Below are 22707 nucleotides of genomic sequence, written 5' to 3' on the forward strand. Positions count from 1 at the left end.
CAGATGTGCTCAGACGCAAGGGATGGCATTCTTGTGTTTATCAGTATCTTGCAAAAAAAGTTAAATGTTTTTACGCTTTTGGGGTACAGTAAAAATACAGTGAAGAATGCGTAATTTATGCACATAAAAATTGGGGTTCTTGATTTCCTAAACATAATTTGTTACAAAGAGGAGGGAAATGACTAATCTGAACCCTAGACGGAAATATATTTATTGAGAAAGAAGGGAGGGGGGAACTCTACAGCTTTTCTTTGAGTAAAATGTTGTTGCTTCTTCTGGCTTACTGCGAGATCAGAAGTACAATGGAGCTGCGTGGAGAAATTGTGCTGCATTTATTAACTTGTGAAAGTGCAGAGTAAAGCAAAAGGGCACTTAACAATCAATTATCTTTATGTGCTTGTGTAGTTCCATCTAAATTGCATCAGATAAATTCTGTCCCTTATACCACTATGTTACAATGACAGACAGACCTTTGAGAATTCAGGGACAGATAAAGACAAGTGTGAAACTCTTCAGGAAGCAAATTCCTTCTAAAATGGAAGTGGATCTGCCGTTACCTGGAATGGCAGGCCTACAGCATATTTCATTCTGTTGGTGACACGATAGATTCCTTAACAAAACGGTCATTATGAAAGCTTCTACTCAGGCAGGAAGACCACAAAGTCAAAACTAATTGGTGAGGATTCTTCTGGGTTGGGTGCAGTTCCTTTGTCTTCTGGATTGGCACTCGTATGAGCACATGGCAGTCTCTCTGTGATGTAATAGTGGATGATGAAGAAAGTCTGGCATAATTCAGAACGCAGGTGAAGTCTGTCTGATATGGACTTTGTGTTGAATTACAGCTTATGAAAGTGAGAAGTTTTAAAAGTAATGAGAAGTACATAAGGCAGTATCTTTCAAGTTTTGAGTGTGTTCTTGCAGTTCTGCTGATAGATAAGTCCACAGGTGGTCACCTGTCTGGGCCTCTTATGTGTGTCTTTCTTCCACCCTGTTTCTCAAGTCCCAGAAGACTTGCATTTAACAAAATTGTACCTGTCTTAATAGGGTTTGATTTCACCTTTGGCAACATTAAAATTAGAAAACTTGGATCCCATTATGAAGCAAAGCAACAGGCAGCAGTGATGTTAACTTCACTAGGCAGAACTGTGTATTTATTTTAGAAAGAAAGTAACTGCATTAATTTGCACTGAGAAAAAAAAATTGTTTATGACTTCAATATAAAGGTTCCAAAATTTTTTTTGAAGTTAATGATACGCTATTAATAAGAAGCAATTTAAGTAACTAGTGTCATATGGCATTTATTCCAGCAAAATATGTCATTTTCGCTGTTGCTCCAGATGATGGCTTTATCTGTTGAGTTAAAAATAGTAGTTTAAATACTTTTAAAAGTTACATTGGAAATTCCAAATACAACTATGGGTTTTTTCACCTTTCAGGGCAACATTTAATTATATTAGATCTAATGAGTAAATTTTTAATTTGTCTGTTTGTTTACTTGGATTTTTAACTCTGCTGAGGTTGAACTTAAAGGATGTTGGTCATCACTTTGATTAACATGTAATAGGTTTTCTTTGATACAAACTATCATTTTTAATAGTTTGATTGCCTTAACATTGTATTTTATATGGATGCATGAACTTTATTCAGTTTATATAATGAAAGTTAAGGATTTTTCTAAAATCAGCTCATCAAAATTTAATTCTAGCTTTGAATTTTTGCAGTTTTACGTGGCGAATCCCTGTTCCTTTTAAACAAACAGAACATTTTTTCTAAACTGTATTGCTGAATTCCCTTACTAGTTAAGATAAAAAGAATAGTCGTGTTTGACAGTCTAGGTTTCCAAAATATAAAAGGCATCAACAGTAAAAATTCTGTGATTCAGTAAAACTCTGCCCACATAATATATCTGTAACCATAAGGGTTAAATCCAGGTGCCACTGAAATAATCTGTTGAATTTGGAAGGAATATTTTGTCTATAATTTGTAGCCAATGTACTGCGTATAGTTTATGGTTACAAAACACAAATGACTCCAAAGTTTCTGGCATACTTTTCTTGATTCATTATGAGCTTAGTCCTACACGGTGATGAATGCTCATGGTCTTCATGAAAATTGAGAGCACTCAATATTTCTCAAGAGGAATGATACAGCATTGAAGGCTACTTTAGCAGTATTTTTAATAGAGCATACATGCATCATACTGTACTGCCAGAAAGCATGGAGCAAGAGCTGCCTTATTTAGCTTTTTAGTTTGAGTGCATTCACTGCATATTAGATTAATTTCATGTGATAGTCAGGCCTGCAGTTAATTCCGTTTATTTATAGTGCTGCTGAATGTAAAGCGACAGTGAGTCCCAGGTTTTCAGCATTCTCAGATTTCTGTAGATTATTAAAAACGTGGTGTCTGCTTGAAAAGCTTACTGCCCAACACAGAATGTGGTTTTAACACGTGAAACGTACTGTATCAGCTGTCAATTAATAAGACAGACTATCAAGATTGATTTAAAAATAAAATTGCACTCCAAGTATTATCAGATATTTAACATCTCTCTCTCAGATTTTTATCATGTGCCCAAGATAAAGCAGAAATCCCTAAGTATCAGTTGTCATTTACTGCAGCGTGTTCAGGAAGGTATGTAAGCTTGTGTTTAACTGCCACTGTGCATCAGTGCCTTCAGCTTGCTTTTGTAGTCTGTGCAACATCAGAGGGTGCTTAAGGGCTTTATTGAATCTGGGCGTGCACCTCCAGTGCAGATCAAGGAGGTGCCTTTACCCAGGGTGGCTTTTCTTAGCTGTTCATCACTAGGATCAGATTGTGAAGGGCATCTCAACTTAATGATGACATACAACACCATGTTTTCCAAACAGATGTCAATGTCAGTGCTTGCTCTGAAGTTAGGAATACGGAGAAGAGTTACCTCTCCTCTCCAGTACTGGAAGTCTAAGCTACCTACCAGCTTCCAAAGCCATCATCAGACACCAGCAGTCCCATGCATACATCCAAGCAGTCAGAATCTGTAACTTCTAGCTGTCAGTTCTGCCTTGTAATGACAATATCTAGCCACAGAAATTTTGCGGCATATGTAAACTGAGCAGAACATAGAGAGCCACATGTATTATCAAAGTAAGCAATATAAAGAAAAAGATACCTATTTTGTTATTCACTTGTCAATTTAGTTTAGCAAAACTATTGTAAATGTACATGAATTACTGTAATATTTCCAGTCTGCTACAGAGTTCATCCACTATCTGAATATGTGATCAGTATGGCCAGAATAATGTACCAGGTCTTCGTTCAGTTAGGCACAAATTCAAAGCAGTACCTGAATGTGGCATGGTGAAAGTCCACATTTCACTGTCATTAGACATTTGTTTTTATTATTTAATTATTTTATGGTATTTGATTTCTGTACTTCTGTAGCAGTAGTAAGAGAGATTTTTCACAGTTAGTAAAGATGTTATGTTATAATGTATTTATATTTATATTATATATCCAGGCAGCTGGATTGCTTTGTTTCAGGAGTCTAAATTATTAGCATAGAATACATATATGACATTTCCAGTACTTTGGTTTGCCTGTAAAATTGAGAAGCTAAGATTTTAGTGCAACATCTCTTAGCCAGGGCATTCTGTTGTGCAGTTACAAAGCAGATAGATATTTAATTAACTTTACTATTCTTAAAACAACAGTATTATAGCTTATTCCTAACTGAGATAATTTTTGCATCTCTTGTCACGTGCTGGAGAAGGGAAAGAATACGTAGATAATACCTCTATATTACAAGTCCAGGGGATTTTAATGCTGACATAGAATATGTGGAGAATTTCATACTTGCAAAAAGGAATGGAAAAATAATATACTGTTGTGTTTATGTGGCGATGATATATATCTTTAAGACATATGTTAGCTCTTGGAGTATTGAATGTTCTCTAGGTAAAGATACATTGTTCAGTTTTTATAAAGATATTTTTAGTGTATTTTGGGTAAAAGCCAAAAATCTTACAAATAATTTGAGCTAAGGGATTAGGTAGAAAGCTTGAAACAATGAGGATGGATCATTTTATACCTACTTATAAATAAGCACGTACAGAAATAAGATATACATTTCTTTGAAAACAATTGAGCATTCCTAACAGTTGTAAAGTCTCATTTTAAATGGAAAGTTTTCTGATTAAGTGAAAAAATGCTAATGATATTTATCATATCTTTATATTAAAGTACTAATATATACTAAATTCCAAATGGGGGTTAAGGGTATGGATAACAATAGGAAATAATGCAGAAATTGAAAATGAAAACCAGCTGAGGCTATGTCCTTCAGTCTTACTGTTCTGACATCTTACAAACCAGTTTGGTTTTTTATATACATTGCAATACTGAAAGACATCATTAAAACATATATTTAGTGTCTCAGTGTTCACTTTTCTTACTGTTTTCTTCTACCAGATTGGAATGTGTTATGAGGTGTGAGCACTTGCACACCTTTTGTTTTCCATTTCCATGCCCAGTTACTGTACGTGCATTCATGTACATTTAGATATGTTGAATCCTTCAGTAACTCTGCAGAAATAAAGCTTCACATTTACGAGCTTGTTGTACACCTTTTCAATATACATATATAAGTAGTTTACTAAATGCCACTGTATTTAACTCTGTGGATATTGGTATTCTGTTTAGGTGAGCTTGATTAAAGTAGTAGAAGATGGAGTATTTGTTATTGGAAAATCACAAAGGATAAAACCTGAAAAAGAAGCAAAAGAGTCTTGTAATGAGGTTTTTTTGGTCTGTTGTTTTAAACCTGCAGTCCATAATCACTTGTTTCTGCTATCACAGTTGACTGGTGCCATGTTTTTGCTAGGTGCTGTGTTTTAGAGAACTCTGATGTGATGAGATGAAGACATAAATGAGAAGTCTGGCAGAGGAACACTTGACATATTTAAATTTTGGATTTCGGTCAGATGTTGTAGACAGTTAATAGGAGTGTGCTTTGAGTTGAAGGGTGCCTGTTGTAAGATGAATGTTAAAAATATTGAAATTAATTGTTCAAAAGGAAACATTTTGCCATTCATCAGCATCCAGGGGCACGATGGTGTTATGCTTATCTAGTTAGAATTGTGTGTGTTATTGTGCTTTTCAGTTTTGGCAAAAAGAGCTAGTGAAAAAACTGTAGTCAGTTTTAAAAAAAAGTATCTTTTTTGACTCTTGTAAGAGTATTTTTTTTCTGTTTTTTAAAAAGTCTCAAAAATTCAAGTAGCTTGGTTTTTTAAATATTAAGTTGCATTCCAATTCTGGTTTCTTTTAAAAGAGTTCTGTAATAAAATCACTATTTTCATCAGTGCAATTACCAGTTGATTTACTTTGGCATAGCCTTTTCAGCCTAGAAACCTAGATAGATATGAATGACACACATGGCTGTTGAATGAGGCATCCCGAGACTGAAGAGAATGGATTTTCATCTTCTTTTCAAGTTAACCTTGTGCCAAATTTTTTGTAGAGCCTGTGGAGGTGATTATTTCATATTAAATAAATGTCAACTTCTTTGTGTAAACTCTTTGAAAGTACATTCTTTGGTCATCACATCACTTCCATTTTAGTCAGATTTGCTGTTGACCCAAATGAAAACAAGCTACCTTTTTATTGTTCCCTAAATGAAGAATACTTTCCTTTTTATACGTAAACTATGGTGATGAAATAATATTTCAGACATGGGAGTGAGAAAGCTCCTAATAAATTCCTTAAATAGGAAAAATCATAGCAATACCTATCTAATATAAATCAAGGGAAGATATGTATGTGTACATACACATGCACACAAGTGAATGTGTGTTATTCTTATATGATATCAAGTGATTAAAGTTACATTGTGTGCAGGAAGGATATCAAAGCGACTCCATAAGGCAGAAAACAATAATGCATAACATTGAAAACAGTTTCACTTATTTTCTTTGTCTGTTTTTCTTCAAGGATTGTTCATCTTCAGAAGAGTACAGCATCGCTGCAGCATTGCTACCCCTGACTACTGCTTTTTATAGGGTAAGATTTTATTGAAAACCACTGCTATTTTGTGATTTTTTGACATTAAGTTAAAATGAAGAAAGCGATGACAGGAGATACATGTTAGGTAGGAAAGTTCATTCTAAAATTGATTGATGTCATGGAAGTCTTTAATAGACTGTTATAGACATGTCTCAGAATTGCACTTATTGATATTGGGTGATGATAATTATGATAAATTTATCCAGAATTTAAGCTTATATGCTGAAGTAGAGAATTATCACTGAATTAGAACTAGATACAGAAATAACTGAAAATAATAATTTCTGGTGTTATTGTGTAAAAACTGTTGGTTGGAGTACTTTTTTGTTTTATTTGGCTTGCTAAACATTGGCAAAAAGTACATGTCAGGTTTTTAATCTGTTTAGTTTTTAATTTTTGAGACTATTATGAATGACTTGTTTTAATTGTGTATTTGTTTTCTATTCTTTATGTTGCTTTTCTTTTCTTCTTTTACATAGTGTTTCAAAGTGATAAAATATTATAGTAAATCTGAAAGTGTAAATAATGCGAAGTCTGCGAGCAATTATTTCAAAAGTAGAATGTCGACAGAACATACAGTAGCATTTTCACCAGTGCTGGTTAGCTCAAGTGTCACTTTTTCAGATGCACGTATCTGAGGACATAAAAAGACTTGCTTGTAATATTAAATAATCTTTGTTTAATGTGCATGTTGTTAAACAACACCGTTTGGGAAATAAGTGTTTAATCATGGGCAACCGGTGTGTCATGATACTGCAAAATAGCGATTACTGCCAACAGTCTAGTTGGACATTAATAATGTGATATAAATTAAGAAAAATATAACCTTCCATCCTTCAGATGGTGAATGAGGCATTTATGAGTAGCCATAAAGAAAATGCAAAGAGATTCCTGTTTTAGCTGAATAAAAACTTAAGGTTTTTGCAACCATAAGCTACTACATAAATCTTGTATTATGACGAAAGATTAACCTTAGTTTTCTTTTATTTTCTGATTTCAGTTCCACTAGAAATGGCCAAGAAAGGCCACATGGCTCTTTACCTTGAGAGCTATAGAGAGTATTTTGGGCATATTGTAGCAGTTCGGTTAGATTCCTCATTTGGTAAAATTTGAAAGGGAGGGGGGAGGGGAGAAGCAGTAAAATAAATGCTTCTTATTGTATGGAATATCATGAGTGTTGAAATAAGCTTAAATAAGTTTTAATTTCACAATCAAGGAGAGCAAAAAGCTGTATTGAATATACAATTTCTATAAGTAATTTCTTCTATACACTTGTATTTTTGGTAGAATTACCTAGATCTCAAACCATTTGTCTCACAAAATATTCTCTGGAATCTTTTGTGTAACAACCTAGTCCCATACGTACTGTTTAATTCTGAAGCTGTATACTCAGGAAACTGTGAGTCCCCCGGATGTAAGGGATTTTTTTATGTTCCAGACCTGAATTAAAATTAAAGTAACCTGACTGTTAACTTGCAAAGGCCAGCTGTTAATGCATAATAGAAAAAGAATTTTGTTTTTCCCAGATCTAATTCTCAGGTTCATTGATGGCCCCCTTTGGTATGTCCCATTAGATACAGTTCTTTGGCAAAAATATTTATTTTGATATAAAAATGTTCATACTAAACACAAACTGATGTGTTGTTCGGAACACAAGATCAGTTTGTAGCAATCAGTTAAAATTAAGATTAACAGTTTAAAGTTCTGCTGGAATTTGAGCAAAAATGAAACTTTTTGGAGCATTTTTCAGCTTCTCTAGAGGTTTTCAAAATTGTATCTTAGACTAGAATGAAGCTGTTCTACCTGGCACGAACCTGTGTAGGAACAATGTTCTGCATCAGTATCCTTAAATTAAGGAAAATGGGTGACTTTTTTTCCATCATATTAACATCTCTGTAACCCTTCAGAGGGATTCCTGCTCTGGAGTTAAGTAACGTTCCTCTTCCCCTGTTTCGGGGAGAAATAATATCAAATCCTGCTGCTTTACTTTTCTCCCTTGAGCTTCCTGCTTTCTAATGTATTAATAGTTTATAAATTCTCTTTTCTTGGGGTTTCCCTTTACCAAATCTTAAGATGATTAAAGTTTTGTTGCTTAACACAGCATATTGCTTTTCTGTCTCTGATAAGTCCAGAGGAATGTACAAACTAAAATTAAAGTCATTTGGGGGTCTATTTGTTTTTCACTAAAATACCTTCAGGAAAACCGTTATGTGTGCACTATCAAACTGTGTCATGGTCTTTTCTGGGGAGCTGCTTGTCAATTTTATTTAATTGCCATATACAGTGTGGTTTGAACACACACACACATGTGCAAACATGCATGTACTTCAAGCTGTATTTCATTTTTCTGTAGGCAAAGCACAGGTTTCCAATACTATTGCTACAAAGTGCTGAACTGTCTTATTTCTGCTATATGTGTGTTTATGTTTTCCATAAAACAGTGAAGTAGTGCTTGGCAGTATGTACTTGTTTTTATTTGTGTTTCTGTTATCAGAATAACATGTTTAATGCCAGCAAGTAAATATTATTTCATTTACCCCTTTTGAAAGTGCACTGTGTTCTTGGTAGCCAGGAATAGACAATAATTCTGAATCTAATAGTGACACAGGTTTTCTTTTGTGTGCATTGGTATTACCATGCAAGTGCTATTCCAAATTGAGTTATCAGTGAGAAAGTCTCTAGTAAATCTAGAAATGTAGAGTTGTATCAGTCAAATATAAATTTTCCATTTATGTTTGCTATAGCATTTTGATGGGAAATTGTGATGAGATTTCATGTCGCAACATTTTATTGTTAATGTAATTCCTGGTGCTTCAAATGAAATAATAAGAAGTTACACAACATCACAGTTCCTTCCTGAAAGGATGATTGTGTATATGAAACACTAAGTTTCATTTTATTTACCTAGCATAAGGCAGAACACTAATAAAACCATTACCTGTTCTACCTAAATATCTTTACTGTACATGGGCACACATAGTGCATAGTGTTTGAAGTGTATAAATCATGAGAAGGGTGTGTTTTCATGTGAGTTAAGCAGATGAAACCAAGAAAATCAGTAGTAAGAGAGACATACTCCTAGACTTGATGTTGGTAAGATTCTGGAATGGTCTTCTCATGATGTAGTCAGTGCTCTGGCCTTGAGCTATTTTAAAATGTTCTTGGGAAGGCAGTAAAAAGTGTAGAAAGGAAAAAGCTTGCATGATGTAACAGGTCTTGTCTATCTCCTGATGTCTTGGGTTACATAAAGATTCGTCTAGGATATTTCTACATATATCTAATTAGAATAACAAGAAACATCACCCTGTGTGCAGCGTGCTATCAACTCTTGGGCTGTCTGGTGAAATTTTAGAATTCCAAGTGCTGAAGTCTGGTGAATGATCTGTTGTGAAACTTGATCAGGCAGGATTTGATCGCACTCTAACTCATAGCTGGTGGGATTAAATTCACAGACAGGAAGTCACTAGTATTCGCATATTTGTGGCCTGGAAAAATACATGAATTTTTCCAGAAAAATAATCACAAGGCTTTTTAAAAATTTTAAATATTGGACTTGAGCTGTTAACAAAATGTGACTCATTAGTGACAATGGACTTCGGTGTGTACTGTTCATGTCACAAAAATAAACACGTCCTTTGCCTCTGGGTTCGAAAAAGGTTTTAGTTTATCATTAGTAATACTGTTGGAATTTTGTTTAAAATTGAAACAATGCAAATAAAATGTATTTATACGTGTAGATAAAAGATTTTTTCTATGTTTTTTGATACAAATGTCCCACACTTGTTTGGTATGCAGCCATTTTTGCTAGATATAAAATTGAAATGTAGTATTCCCTGGTGCTGCAGAAAAGAGGTCTTTTTTTTTACACATGGGAAGAAAGGACATGATGAAAAGAACATATTTAAATCCTATATTTTATTAACTCATCAAGTTATTTTAGAATTGTTCTATCACATTTTAGCTATTATAATCCAGTATGTTTCCAGAGAGACCAAATCCAAGGTTATTATGTAACAGAAGCATCGTAATTTGAAATGTGCTCTCTGTTGTAGAGGATCCATTGTGAAGTCACAGAAAAGCTACTGAATGAAAGGCTGATGTGGAAATCTATGATGATACCTGAAGAGTTGATTGCATTTTTATGTCTTTATCTGGCAAAGTTTACAGTTTGTATCTGCTGAAATAAGTGGAATATTGGTCCAACTGTACTGTGACAAACCGTGGGAAATTTTATCTCTGTTACTTTATAACAAATAATAACGTTAGTCTTTATTTTAGTTTTAGAGTTTGTGTAAATACGAGGGAATTGCATGAAGTCAGTGGATGGTACAATATAATTTTGAAAAAGCAAAATTACTAGGGTTTAACATATGTTTTCATTCTCAGCTTCCATTTCTGCACAACTGCAATTGGCCCAAGTAATTCTCATCAATATCAGCATGCTATTAGCTTTCTATAAAGTTAGAAAGACTTTCTGTTATGTGTTAGCTTTCTGTACTGAAATATTTCTGTTCTTGCACCTTGTTACTGTAGTTCCTTCTAAATGTTTCTCTCTTGGTCTGATGTACTTGGGATAACAGCACTTCTACTTTAAAATTACTGCACTTGAATTACTGGCATTAATTTAGGAAACACCCATCCTGAAAGACTTCCTTTATTGTCTTGGCAAGATGTTTTGTCAGCTTCCATTTATTTTCTTCTTGTATATCTATTCTGCCAGTTCTGATACTATCTTGTTTTGTGACTGAAATTGAATTAAATAACACTATTTTTAACACTGTTCTTATTTATTCATTTTCAGAATAGTAATCCCTTAAATGTAGAAACACATTAGGTTGCCTCTTGAAAAAGTGGCAAGAACATTCCTGTATCGTACAGTGGATAGTATGGAAGAAGCTGAACCATCACAGTAGGTATATGTAGGCAGACTTGAAGTGGTTCCTATTTTTTTATATACTTCTTCCAAAATGAACAACAGTGTATTTAAGGACATCATGCAGGAGGGAGGAAAGCTCCTTAAGAGCTTACAATAGGAGCTTGAAATAAGTAATAATACTTCAAGCCGAGCAGTTTGAGACACTGCAAGGAAGCTGTTAAGCAGTATTGTCATCATTATTGTTGATGATTCTGTCCACCAGTAGGTTAACTATGGCTGAAGTTTTTATAGACATGACATAAAAGCAGTATTTTATTGAATTTGGAGAGAGGATAAGCGCACTTGGCAGGTGCTTATCAATATGAGTGGAATCATGGAAGAGAATATTTCCAAACACTCTCCCAGTCAAGGCTTTTTATTATGTCCATTGTAAGTCCCTGTCATATAAAGATTATAGTTTAGTGAATTATTTTTGTAAAAGCAACATACTTTTAAAGTTAAACCAGGAATTTGAGGATTCTTGTTAGCTATGATTAAGTGGTTTTGCCATATCACTTGCAAACACAGATGCCAAAATGTCATCTGCGATCCTTGAGAATTTAATTAGCCTACCCTGGTTTTGAATGGATACATAATACATGTCTGTAGAACAGATTTTATGTCTTTGCAGAGGTAGAGTATATCTCATTTCTAAAACTACTTTCAGGTGAAAAAAAAAACTGGAAGAAATAAAACAGGGAAGTATAATACGATGGTTTAGCACATTAGTGACTAGCTAGGAGTGTCTAACTACAGGATTTTTTTTAACATGGGTCTTTACAAGGAATTTTGGAAATGAATTACTGTAGTAACTTTGCTCTGTTGAAGAAGCTTGCTTTCCCAGAGTGATACCATCATGAGAAACATTGAAAAGAGCTTTGCAATCTGCATTTCTTTTCCTTAGTGGTTTGTGGGAGGAAGTACTTGGTCAGGGGAAAAAAAAAGACAACCACCCCCCTGCGCCCAATTAAAACAAGAAGTAAAGATATAGATGTAGTAGTAAAAGTTTAGTTCTGCCACTGAGGAACTGATCCACAATCTTCTAGAATAAACAGAAACTTTTCCATTGTATTCCCAGAAGCGTTGGATTACATGATTTGTAACTATTCCTGATTCTACTTGAACTCATTTTCTAGCTATGATACCAAACTCTGGTTTGACTGTAACAATTTTAATTCGGTTCTAGCCTATCTCTCTACATTATTGTTATTTCTAGGAGCAGTTACAGAAATAGGGCTTCATTTAGAATTTCTACCGTGACAAAATTTCTGGTGGTTTATTTAAAATTTCTGGCAAAGATTCTGACTTTAAACTGAAAGAATGTAAATCTGAAGTAACAGAGACCCATGCATTTTCCATATCTCTGAGTTCAACTTCACCTCCTGATTGCTACCTCCTTATACCAGTAGAATGGAGCTTAATTTTCTGCATTAAAATACAGTTCTTTTTATTGTATTCAGTTTCATTGAGGCATTGTTATTTGTCATTATTGGAGCAGCATTATTGTATTTCCCCAGAAGAGAACAAGTGCTTACTAATGGTGAGGGAGATAAGTTGCTGATATATTTGTGTATATTGCCTGCTTTTATGTGAATTTTTATGTTGCCATTCCAAATATCTCATCAACAATTTAAATGGGATGTGGCCAGATAATTGAGGTGTCAGAAATACTTTCATATCTTATGGTTTTCCCTTCACTCATACACATTATTATTCTCCCAGTGATTCAAGCCCATAAGTGAAGTTTGTATATGCTTACTCTTGTTCTGATCTGCATCTCTGCATTTTATCTACTTACCACTTCTTTATCCTTCATAATAGTTCCTACAGTTGAAATTCTTGTTAGGATCCTCTTCTTTGCTTCCTCTGATTCATCGCTGGCTTTCTGAACTTGCAAATACAGCTCTTTGTCAATAGTTGAAAACGCTCCTGCCAAAAAGAATTTACTAGGCAGATTTAGTAGCTGTCCTCTTGTTCATGCACTGCTTGTGCTGTATCTGGAGCTTATAATTTGGCAGAAGAGCTCCTTGCAGTGTCCTTCTCTGTGATGCACTTGGAGCCAGTGCCTGCACAATCATTTTCTTCGCCTGTTTGTCAGACCTGATCTTTGTTTACTCTGTCAAATAACTTACCTCAGAGCACAATAAGTTCAAGTTTCTTGTCCTTACTTTCAGAATTCCTCATGGTATTGCTCTTGCATTTTTGCTTATCTTCTCTCTTTCACCTTCTGGACCATGTAGTGTATATAGTATTGTATTGGCATTGGTATGGTAGTGGATATATATTGTATTGGCAAGATGAGATCTACTGCTGTTATATTTTTTTTTATTCACTGGCAATTTATATTCTGTATTGTAACCTTACGTCTTTCTGCCTATTTTGCTCATCCTGTTTTTGAGGACTACTTGAAAACTATTGTTTTAACAGTGTCACAGTTTAGCCTCACCTGGCTAAATTTCAGCAGCTAAAACCGTGCAGTTCAGCTCCCGAAATCCCTTTCCCCCCAACTCCACAGGGAAAAGGGAGAGGGAAATGAGAGGAAAAAGACCTGTGGGTTGGAAACTAAACGTACAGCTTTAATGAAATAATAATAATGATGATAATAATAATAATAAAAAAGAAGTAATAAAATATATACAAATATACGAGATCACGCCCCCACCCCTCAATGACAATATGTCACCACAAATACTGTAGAGCAGGCATGAGGAAATGGATCTACGGCTAGGAGGGAGTTGAGCTCAGGAACTGGATTCAGGAACACACAGATCTGGGATCAGGAGCAACCAGACAGACGAGGTCTCACTGGACGTTGGCCATTGCAGAAGAGAGCAAGACCCTTGTGATCTCTCAGGTTTATAGAGAGTATGATGTATATGGGATGGAATACCCTGCTGGTCAGTTTAGGGTCACCTGCCCTGTTCACCCCTCCTCGCAGGTGCGGCCCCTTTCCACCAGCTTGAAGATGGCCTTGGTTAAGCATAATCACTGGCCTTTTTCCATACCAATGCCGTGTGTTATCACTTTGGAAGAAGAACACTGTCTTAAAAGCCTGCAATTAGCTTTCAGAGAATGAAGTTACTTACAGCAACTGAGTTAGTCACAAAACTGACTCTACTTTAGCTCAAACCACAACAATTTCTTGGGACAAGGGAACACTGAATATTGAGAGAACTTCAGAGAGAATTTTACCAATGAAGATAGAGAAAGCTGCCACAGGAGCAGGAAAATAGTAAAGAAAGTGATATTAGAAGGAAGTGACAGAAGAATTTAAGAATTACTTTAATATCTTCTTTGGGATTACTTAGATGCTCTTACGTAGGTTTTAAATTTCATAGGATATCATCAGTAATTCTAAGAGGCACTATCTAAATATAAATAAAACCACAAACTTGTGATATTGACCTGGCTACCAACTTTGTGGCTCAGAGGTCATTTTTGTGGGTAGAGCCAATACCACCTCTCCAGTGCAGTCACGCAGGTGCACACTCACTGCTGAGCCACCTAATGCCACAGAAATAGAGTAACATTTTGGAAGATTTTCAAAATATCTGTGTCTTCAGATGGATTCAACACTGCAGCTGGAAAATCAGTGAAATCTGTAACTTAACTAGTGGGATTAAATCTTAATGAGTAGAATCATGGTGATTGCTCTAATGAAATTAGATTTTTTTAAGAAAAATACTTTGAAGGACTATAGACAGGGGGAAAAAGTGAACATATTTCTTACCCATTCTTGTAACTTAACCTTTGATAGAATTGTGAATTCTGGTATGAAAATGTCTTCCCTCTTTCTTTTTTGCGGGTTCTGAACATTCTTAATTCTAGAGGATTTTAGTTTCCTTCATCTGTTCCTTGTATGACAGAACTTGGATTGGTTTTTTTATCGTCTCTTTGGAGAAAGAAGTATATTACTGTGCATTATTTAATGCTGCATATATCTTTGTATTATGATATATCTATCCGTCTTGATACACCTATATCAAAATCTCTGAGATATTCTGTATGTAATTAGAGTATAGTGAATAATGTGTGATTTTCAGGAGTCATGAGCAGCTAGATGTCAATGTCATTTTTTCCAGAAAATGTATATAATGAAGCTCCATCCAGAATTACATCCCAATTTCATAAAATTCTAGAATACTATTGCCCTCTGCTGGTTTAGTGCACCTGTCTATTATTTGGTAGTGCTGAATTATAAGTGAATTGGCCTTTCTTTTACTTTTCATGGTGAAATAATAGTAGATAAAGAGTATCATGAACTACTTTGCTAATCACACTTTATAGTATTTTAAAATACCCATCAGTTTTTAGTCCCGTCTTGTTTGTTGGCTCTGAAGGTAAGAGAGGCAGCAAATTGTTTTAATTTTTACTGCTGAAGTTTTCAGGTTGGAGAAGCAGCTTTATTTTGTTGTCTTTTTTCTAAGGCACTGATAGTCAAAACTCAATTAAAAAAAAAAAAAGGAAGTGTCACTGTTCTTACTTTATGCATTTATGACCTTTCCCCACATTTGCTTCTATGATAAATGTGCGTATAATTTTAGATTTTAGACCAAATGGGAAAGCCATTTATTGAATTGAATATTTTGACTGATGTTGTCTATGCAGTACTTGGTGAGACTTAAAAACGTGTTCACGGACACTTACATTTGTTTGAGTATATGCATGCTGTGATAAATAACTTTATATATGCACAGTGTGATGCAGTGTTGCATGCAAGTAATACTTAAATAAGCCTCACTCCTGTAGGTCTATCTGTGTAGATTGATCATGTGGGACTTCTTGGAAGTCTTTTTTAATATAGCAGGTATCTATGTGGGCATGATATAGATCTGAATGAAGGACTGGCTCACAGATTATGTTCATATGCCCGGCTTGGTTTACATCATCTTGGGGAGGGGCAGCATGTTGCCTACAGTAAGCGGTACTCGTTCATGATACGCAATAGGTGATCATTGACTAAATGTCTATATAAGCAGCTCCTAGGTGGGAAGTAAACCTTTAAAGTAGCAGTGACACTATTCCTGGATGATATGTAAGCTTGCAGTTGCAGACTTCTAGGGAGAACCTTACGCAATGTGAGGAAGTGCTGTGATCTCCTTTGGTATGCAAAGAAGATCGATGGGTAGTTTCACAGGTATTGCAATAACTTTCTCACAGAAATCAAGCAGACAACCCGTAACACAAGTGTTCCCTTGAGGAGCTGAGGAGGAAACTATTCTTTGCGTTCAGCAGCAACCTCCTCCTCAGCTTTCTTGCTTCCTCTTCTCACCAAAAGCGTTCAAGCCAATAATCCAGGATATAGATTGGAGACAGAAATCCAGTTTACTTCCGAAGTGAACTGAATTTCTATTAAAAAAATAGAGTACTTCTGAGTTTGCCCCTTCAGTTTCCATAGCCATGAGACAGACAGAAAAGTTCTGTCAGAAAAGAGCAGTCTTGGGTATATTCATATTCTGGTTTTTTACTCTTTTTGGTTTGTAAATCTTTTTCCAACATCACAATCAGTAAATAGATCCTTTGCTTTTCTAGAATACACTTGCTTTCTTTTTTAAGCTTTTGTGGCGTGAAGGATAATGACTGATGAGTGATCAGCCCAAAGCATGCTTTGCTTTTTCATAAACAAACAATTTAAATAATACAATATCATAGAGAAGCTCTTTGGGAACCTGCACCTCACAGTAAGATGCAGTCTAAATGTTTGTGCACATTTTTTTACTGAGCCACAATTATCATTATGTGTATCTAAAAAATCAAAAAATATATAATATATTATATAATTTTCAGAATCAGGACTATACAGTGTCAGGAAACAGAGAAAAAATTCTAGACATGTATTGTCCAATGCCACTCAGTAACATGAAAATAATGAAAAGATAATGACTGAATTGAGGAAATTGCATATAATCACACATCACAAGTCCCAAATCTACCTTGTGTTTCCACAAACTGTAGAATGTAATTATTACTTTGATATGGGTAAGATCCATTTCATATGTAATCTGGGATGGGAGTGTTTGGGTTTTTTCAAGTGCCATTACTCTATTGAAGGAATCTGGTGTCCTTTGCCGAAGTGAACTCTTCTTCCGTTGGTTATTATAGTTTACACCTCAATGCTCATTTAATCTGTCATACAAACAGCTTTTGAATAATGACTTTATTAGTTCAGAGTTGTTTTTATTATTTTCTTTTGGGGTCTTTTTTAAGCTGGCAGCCCTTAAATCCTCTTTTATAGGTAGGAAGTTCTTTTGCTGCCTCCTATGTTCATTGTGTCCGGCAGGAATGAATATCAGTGCAGGGAGAAAGAGTATAAATATCAGTATAGTTTAGCTGTCCTGTGGAAAGATAGGTGAATATTTGTTTTATATATGTACTACTGCTTGATCAAAACCACTGAACTACTGTTTTACTTAAACTGGAGAAATTCTGAGCAAATTCTTTTGAATGAAACAATAAACATAGAGGCCCTTTTGATGTATTAGGTTAGTTTCTATTCTAGTCAAACGGGTTGACTAACTCTCCCAGGGCAGAGAATATAGGCATTGCAACCTTCATGGAATGCTTACATTTGTTCCAAGAGTAGTTTTAGTCTATGGATTTTGAATACATAGGAGCAGCAGTGTGCTTCTTAAGGCTGGTGTTCATATTGCTTTTTTCCAGACAAACTAACATAAACAAGCTGAGAATCCAGAGTGGTTTTGCCCAAAATAACTGGCAGAGCTGATCCTGGAACTACGGGTCCTGACTTTGATTCTGTACTCTGGCCACTGTCAGGTTTTGCATTTGTTTCAACACATGCAGGTGATGAGGATAATGTTTATGATTGCTTAGCTTTTGATAGATATTCTTTCATTCTTTTGTGAACAAACTATTATTACTTTGCCTAGAAGTTACTGTGAGTGTTGATTTGCATTGTTATATTTGAACATAAATCTCCATCCTTTACAAAGTGTTTTGTGCGCAAAATTATGAGCACAGGAAGAACTTCTAAAAGCCCCTCAGCTTTCCTATCATATTTGTCCAGGTGGGAAAATAATTTGTTTAATTTTCATTTCTGTAACACTAATACTGTGGACCCAGGGTTATGAGTTTAAAATTTCTTTTGAGTTTGTGCTAAAGATCACTCCTGCTCTACCTAGTTTACGCAATTTCCTGATTTGGACTGAGGCATCAAAGGCAGCTGGACAGGTTGATAATCAAATCATTGTTTTGTATGGCATTCACTACACAAATTGGCATTACCAATGAGCTAGGCTTGAACAGATATATGCTCTTTTTGTGCTGTATTGTGACTGGGAATTACTGCCAGTGAAAAAAAATAAAGAATAAATCAAAGTAAAAGTTATGATGTGGCTTTAGCAGTAACTGTTGTTTTCAAGATGCATTATTCATATTTATATTCCATGATTTACCTGTTGTCCCAATCTCTCTGTCTTACAAGTGTTGTACATGTGGATTTTGAGTTAGGTGGATGATTGGGCCAGATCCATTCTGTGGGCCCTGTATTCATTAGCACAGCTCTATAAATTAATCCATTTTAAACTAGCTACGTACATGCCTACCAAAGGTGAAAGAAGTGAAATGACAAGGTCTTAAAGAACTAAGATTACTGTGAAGGAGGTAGCTTTACAGGAGGATAAAGGTAGTCTTCCTATATATTTTTTTGTTTTAACATTTTCTATTTTTGCAATTAAAAAACTCGATTTCATATACTGGTAGTTGTCCTGCCAATTAACACGCTTGACATAGTCATGAATTAGTGTGTATTTTGTATGCCTGAGATTTTTTCAAGGGATGCCCAGCAATCAGTACGAAAATCAACAGGGCACTATTTGAGTTGTCCCGTTCAGTGATTTAACAGCTAGATCAAGCATGAAACCATTGCTGTACGATAGTTATTGTTTCCTGTGAGCTATCATCAACTGCATCACAACTGAAACTTGGGAATCTGTTACACGAAACAGCTGTCTTCTGTTTCAATCTATATGGAATAAACAGTCACATTTAATGTAATTTGAGTCTTCCACACATTTAAGTTTCTTAACAGGTTACCAAGAAATGTTGATTAATTTCTGCATGATTACATAGAAACTGTTTTTCACTTTTTGATGGTTAATTGTGAGAGTATTTCAGTTTGGTATATTTTAGTAGCATGTCACTTATCATTTCCTCAAACATATCATTTCAAAGGGCCTTGTCTTTGATATGGAATGAATACATGGCACATGATCAGGAATTCTAGTTCATGATGTACTTGGAAGAGCACAGTGTGGAAAACACGGTTCGAAGAATTGCAAAAGCAGAAATCTGTAAACCAGACTTCAGAATTTTCAGTTGTAAATTCCTAGCCTTCCACTTGAATGCTTGGGTGCCTACTAAGGACGTAGTATACATACTGGCTATTGTGTACAGTTGCACAATTATAAATATTAAAACAAGTAGTGTTTGTGCTCTACAGGGAAATGTTTTACAGCAAAATCACTGATGTAAAATTTAACTGATAGTAATAATGTTCATTTCAAGTACGAGTAGTATTCTGAGTGAAAGTAATTAAATGAGACACCCAATAATGTACTTTATTCTTCATTTCTACTCTAGAAATAATCATAAGCAAGTATTTAGATTACCTGCTTCTTTGCTGATTTTATTCTTTATTATTTGAGTATTTAAATATATTTCCTTACATTGTATGTGGTTATCAAGAATATTAAATGACTTGCTGTAAGACTAGTGCTACCTAAATAAATAGACTTACTTGAAAAAAATGGTGCATTCGGAATGAATAATGCTGTAACAATTCTGGTTTTATTTGAGACATTATAGGAACCCAAACCCTTGTGACTTCAAAGAACGTACCCCATTTAATACTCTTTCAGGAGCTGACTTTGGGTCATACAGTACAGAACATAAAAATGAAGACAACAATTTGTCTGATCTTTTGCTGTTGCAACAAACAGCTTTTTAGAAGGAGTCAGTTGCCACTTACCATTATTTTGAATTTTATTACTGTAGTTCTGATTTTTAAATAGAATGAGAACAAAATTTCATCTGTTTGAATACTGATTTCTGTGTTCTAGGACAAAGTTACTAAAAATGCTGTATTTTGTTGGCATGGAAAATGTTTTATATTAGAAATGTATTCTGTGCTTTCATCACAAAATCCTTCCTCTCAGGCCTCAATTTTCTACTGTGAGTCAAGAAAGCCAGTCCTTGCACCGGCCTTAGGCTTGTATACAGGCTTCCTGTATATTAATTGCTTTAATGGCACAAAACTGAAGATAAATTCCCTTTCCTGTATTGCAGTACAAAAGATGGTATACTTTGCATGTTTCAGTCTGTTCAGATTTTACCTATATTCAGGCCACAGCCTTTAATGGAAATGAAATAATAGGAATAATTTGTCAATTTTGCACATTTTTTTACCTTCAGAAATTAGCACCTGGAGTTAGTCAGTTTGCTTACACCTGTGTACAAGACCATCCTATCTGGACTAACCAACAGTTTTGGGAAACAACCTTTTATAGCAATGTGCAAAATCAAGTTCGCTCCCTCTACCTTACAGCCAAAGACGACAAACATGCAGTACAGTTGAGACAAAAGGTAGGAGAATGTATTAAAGTAAGTATCAAGGTAGTATTTTTATTCGCATTTTAATTGTCTCCTAAGTTAGGGAGAGGTAAATTATGGTTTCTCCAATTTTGTGTATTTTCCTTTCATTTTTCCCGTATTAAACAGCATACAGTAATATGAAAAATTACATTTATCTGCAAAGCATTATAATTTGATGTTGCTCTTATGATTTTTTAAGCAACTACTTTTAGTATAATTTTCCACACCTTAAGGTATATGTTTTCCCTGAGAGCAGTAACTTATCATACAGCAGTGTTATAAGCTAGAAGTTCTGTTATATGAGCAGCCCAAGCTAGGAGCGGTTCTAATGTCCAGTGTTAGATCATTACCAAACCCTCAGGTGGTTTCTGTTGAAACTCAGTCTGCTTTAACAGAGTTAGGCAGATCTTCCAGAACACAAATTCTCTCACTCAGTCGGAGGAAAGTACATCTCTAATGCAAAAATGAAAGTATAATGGGAAGTCTTGCACCAAGCTAAAATAAAATTTATCTTTTTTTTAAATACATATGCGTAGTAAAGAGACGTTTGTAATCTCTTCTTGTATGAAAATATCATTATTAACTACATGAGTGGAAAGTGTATGATACTCAAAGTCATACAGCAATGCAAAGAGAGGAAATAAAATGGACAGAGATATCCCCAGACGTGTAGTCAGATTGAAGATTTGAAAAGGCATATCAGACATTGGAATAAAGAGAAAAGGACTGTGTGACTATGTACGGGAAGCCCCTTCCAATCTGACAATATGTAAAGGAAGATGTGAAGAATAGTAGAACTTACAGGGAAGTATCTCCTTTATCCCTCTTATATGTTTATATGGAAAATTAGTTCAGCTTTTAACTTCATATAGAAAAAGCATTTGCAAGATACCTACACCTTTAATAATTTAACATCAGGCATTAGGTCACTAATATCAGCTGTGAGATCCCTTTATTCTAATTTCCTCAGGCTATAGTATAAAATTGACCATGCGCCATCTACTAAGTTTTCTTCAAGTAAATAACAGAGTTGGACTCCAACATGTGAAAACGTGAATATTTTAGCTAATCTGGAAGCCGTTTATATAAAAACTTGCCTCACCTGAACATCCCAGGAATTTGGAGAGTATCACATGCATTAAGCAGTGAGCTACATGTTATTTCTCAATCTGATTTATGTTTGTTCTTATGTGAGCTAAGAGGAGAAACTAAGAAGAGCAGCTATATTAAAATTGGTAAACCACTCTAAAGAAACATGGAAGATCACATACCATAAAAATTATCTAGAAATTGTTATTTAGATCTGTCCACACTATGCTGCTTGCATATTTCAGTGTACTGCCTTGAAAGCTCAGTAACTATGATCGTAAGTCCCCTTAAACCCTATTAAGTTGTAGCTATTTGCTTTTTAAAAAAAAAAGTATAATTTAATCAATAGAAGATGTTTAATGAACAATTTAATAAATAGTTTTAACTAGACCTTGTCTTTTATTCTTTCTTCTCTTTCTTTATATTTTTTCCTGTATGTCTTCTAGGAGAAAAATGTATTAGGTTCAGACCAGGATAAGACAGCAATGGACCTGGCTGCTGAGCAGTTGCGATTATGGCCAACTCTTAATAAACAAACACAGCAGGAGCTAGTCCAGAATGAGGAAAGTACAGTTTTCAGTCAGGCAATTCATTTTGCTAACCTCATGGTCTACCTGCTAGTACCACTGGATACAAGTAAGAACAAGCTGTTGAGAACATCAGCTACTGGTGACTGGGAGAGTGGAAGCAATAGCATTGTCACAAACAGGTGGGTGCAGCGGTCATTGGCCAGGATGGGCCACAGTTTTCAAATGCTTCTTCGTTTTCAGCACTTATTATAAATACTAGATAATTTCAGTATCTTCTCTTCTGTTCAAATTCATTAATTAAGGAGATCAAGAATACTAACATGATTCCTCTTAAATAATGGTATTTAATCTGGGGAATAATTTACTGTCATGTAAAGAAACACAGAAATTTTGTTTTCACAGGAAGAATTTTTAATCTAGTAATGCAAATGTTGAAGACAAACGTCGGGTGTGATGAGGAGGAGAACAGCCCTAGACTGATTTTATTAGTTTTTATATAACTTGAAAAAGTAGTGTATGAACCTAAA

At 34.9% G+C, this 22707-nt stretch overlaps 1 protein-coding gene across 5 annotated transcripts in view; it reads left to right on the forward strand.

Moving 5' to 3' along the window:
• Positions 1 to 22707, forward strand: part of SBF2 (SET binding factor 2) — a 256714-nt gene that overhangs the window by 182871 nt on the left and 51136 nt on the right. For all 5 annotated transcript variants that reach the window (XM_069857573.1, XM_069857575.1, XM_069857577.1 and 2 more), the window contains exons 17-19: positions 5966 to 6034; positions 20382 to 20552; positions 22097 to 22359. In XM_069857573.1, coding sequence (XP_069713674.1) covers positions 5966 to 6034; positions 20382 to 20552; positions 22097 to 22359 — 503 coding nt within the window. The remainder of the gene's footprint in view (positions 1 to 5965; positions 6035 to 20381; positions 20553 to 22096; positions 22360 to 22707) is intronic.

Source organism: Phaenicophaeus curvirostris, chromosome 5 (assembly GCF_032191515.1).
Source record: "Phaenicophaeus curvirostris isolate KB17595 chromosome 5, BPBGC_Pcur_1.0, whole genome shotgun sequence".
NCBI classification, from domain to species: Eukaryota; Metazoa; Chordata; class Aves; order Cuculiformes; family Cuculidae; genus Phaenicophaeus; species Phaenicophaeus curvirostris.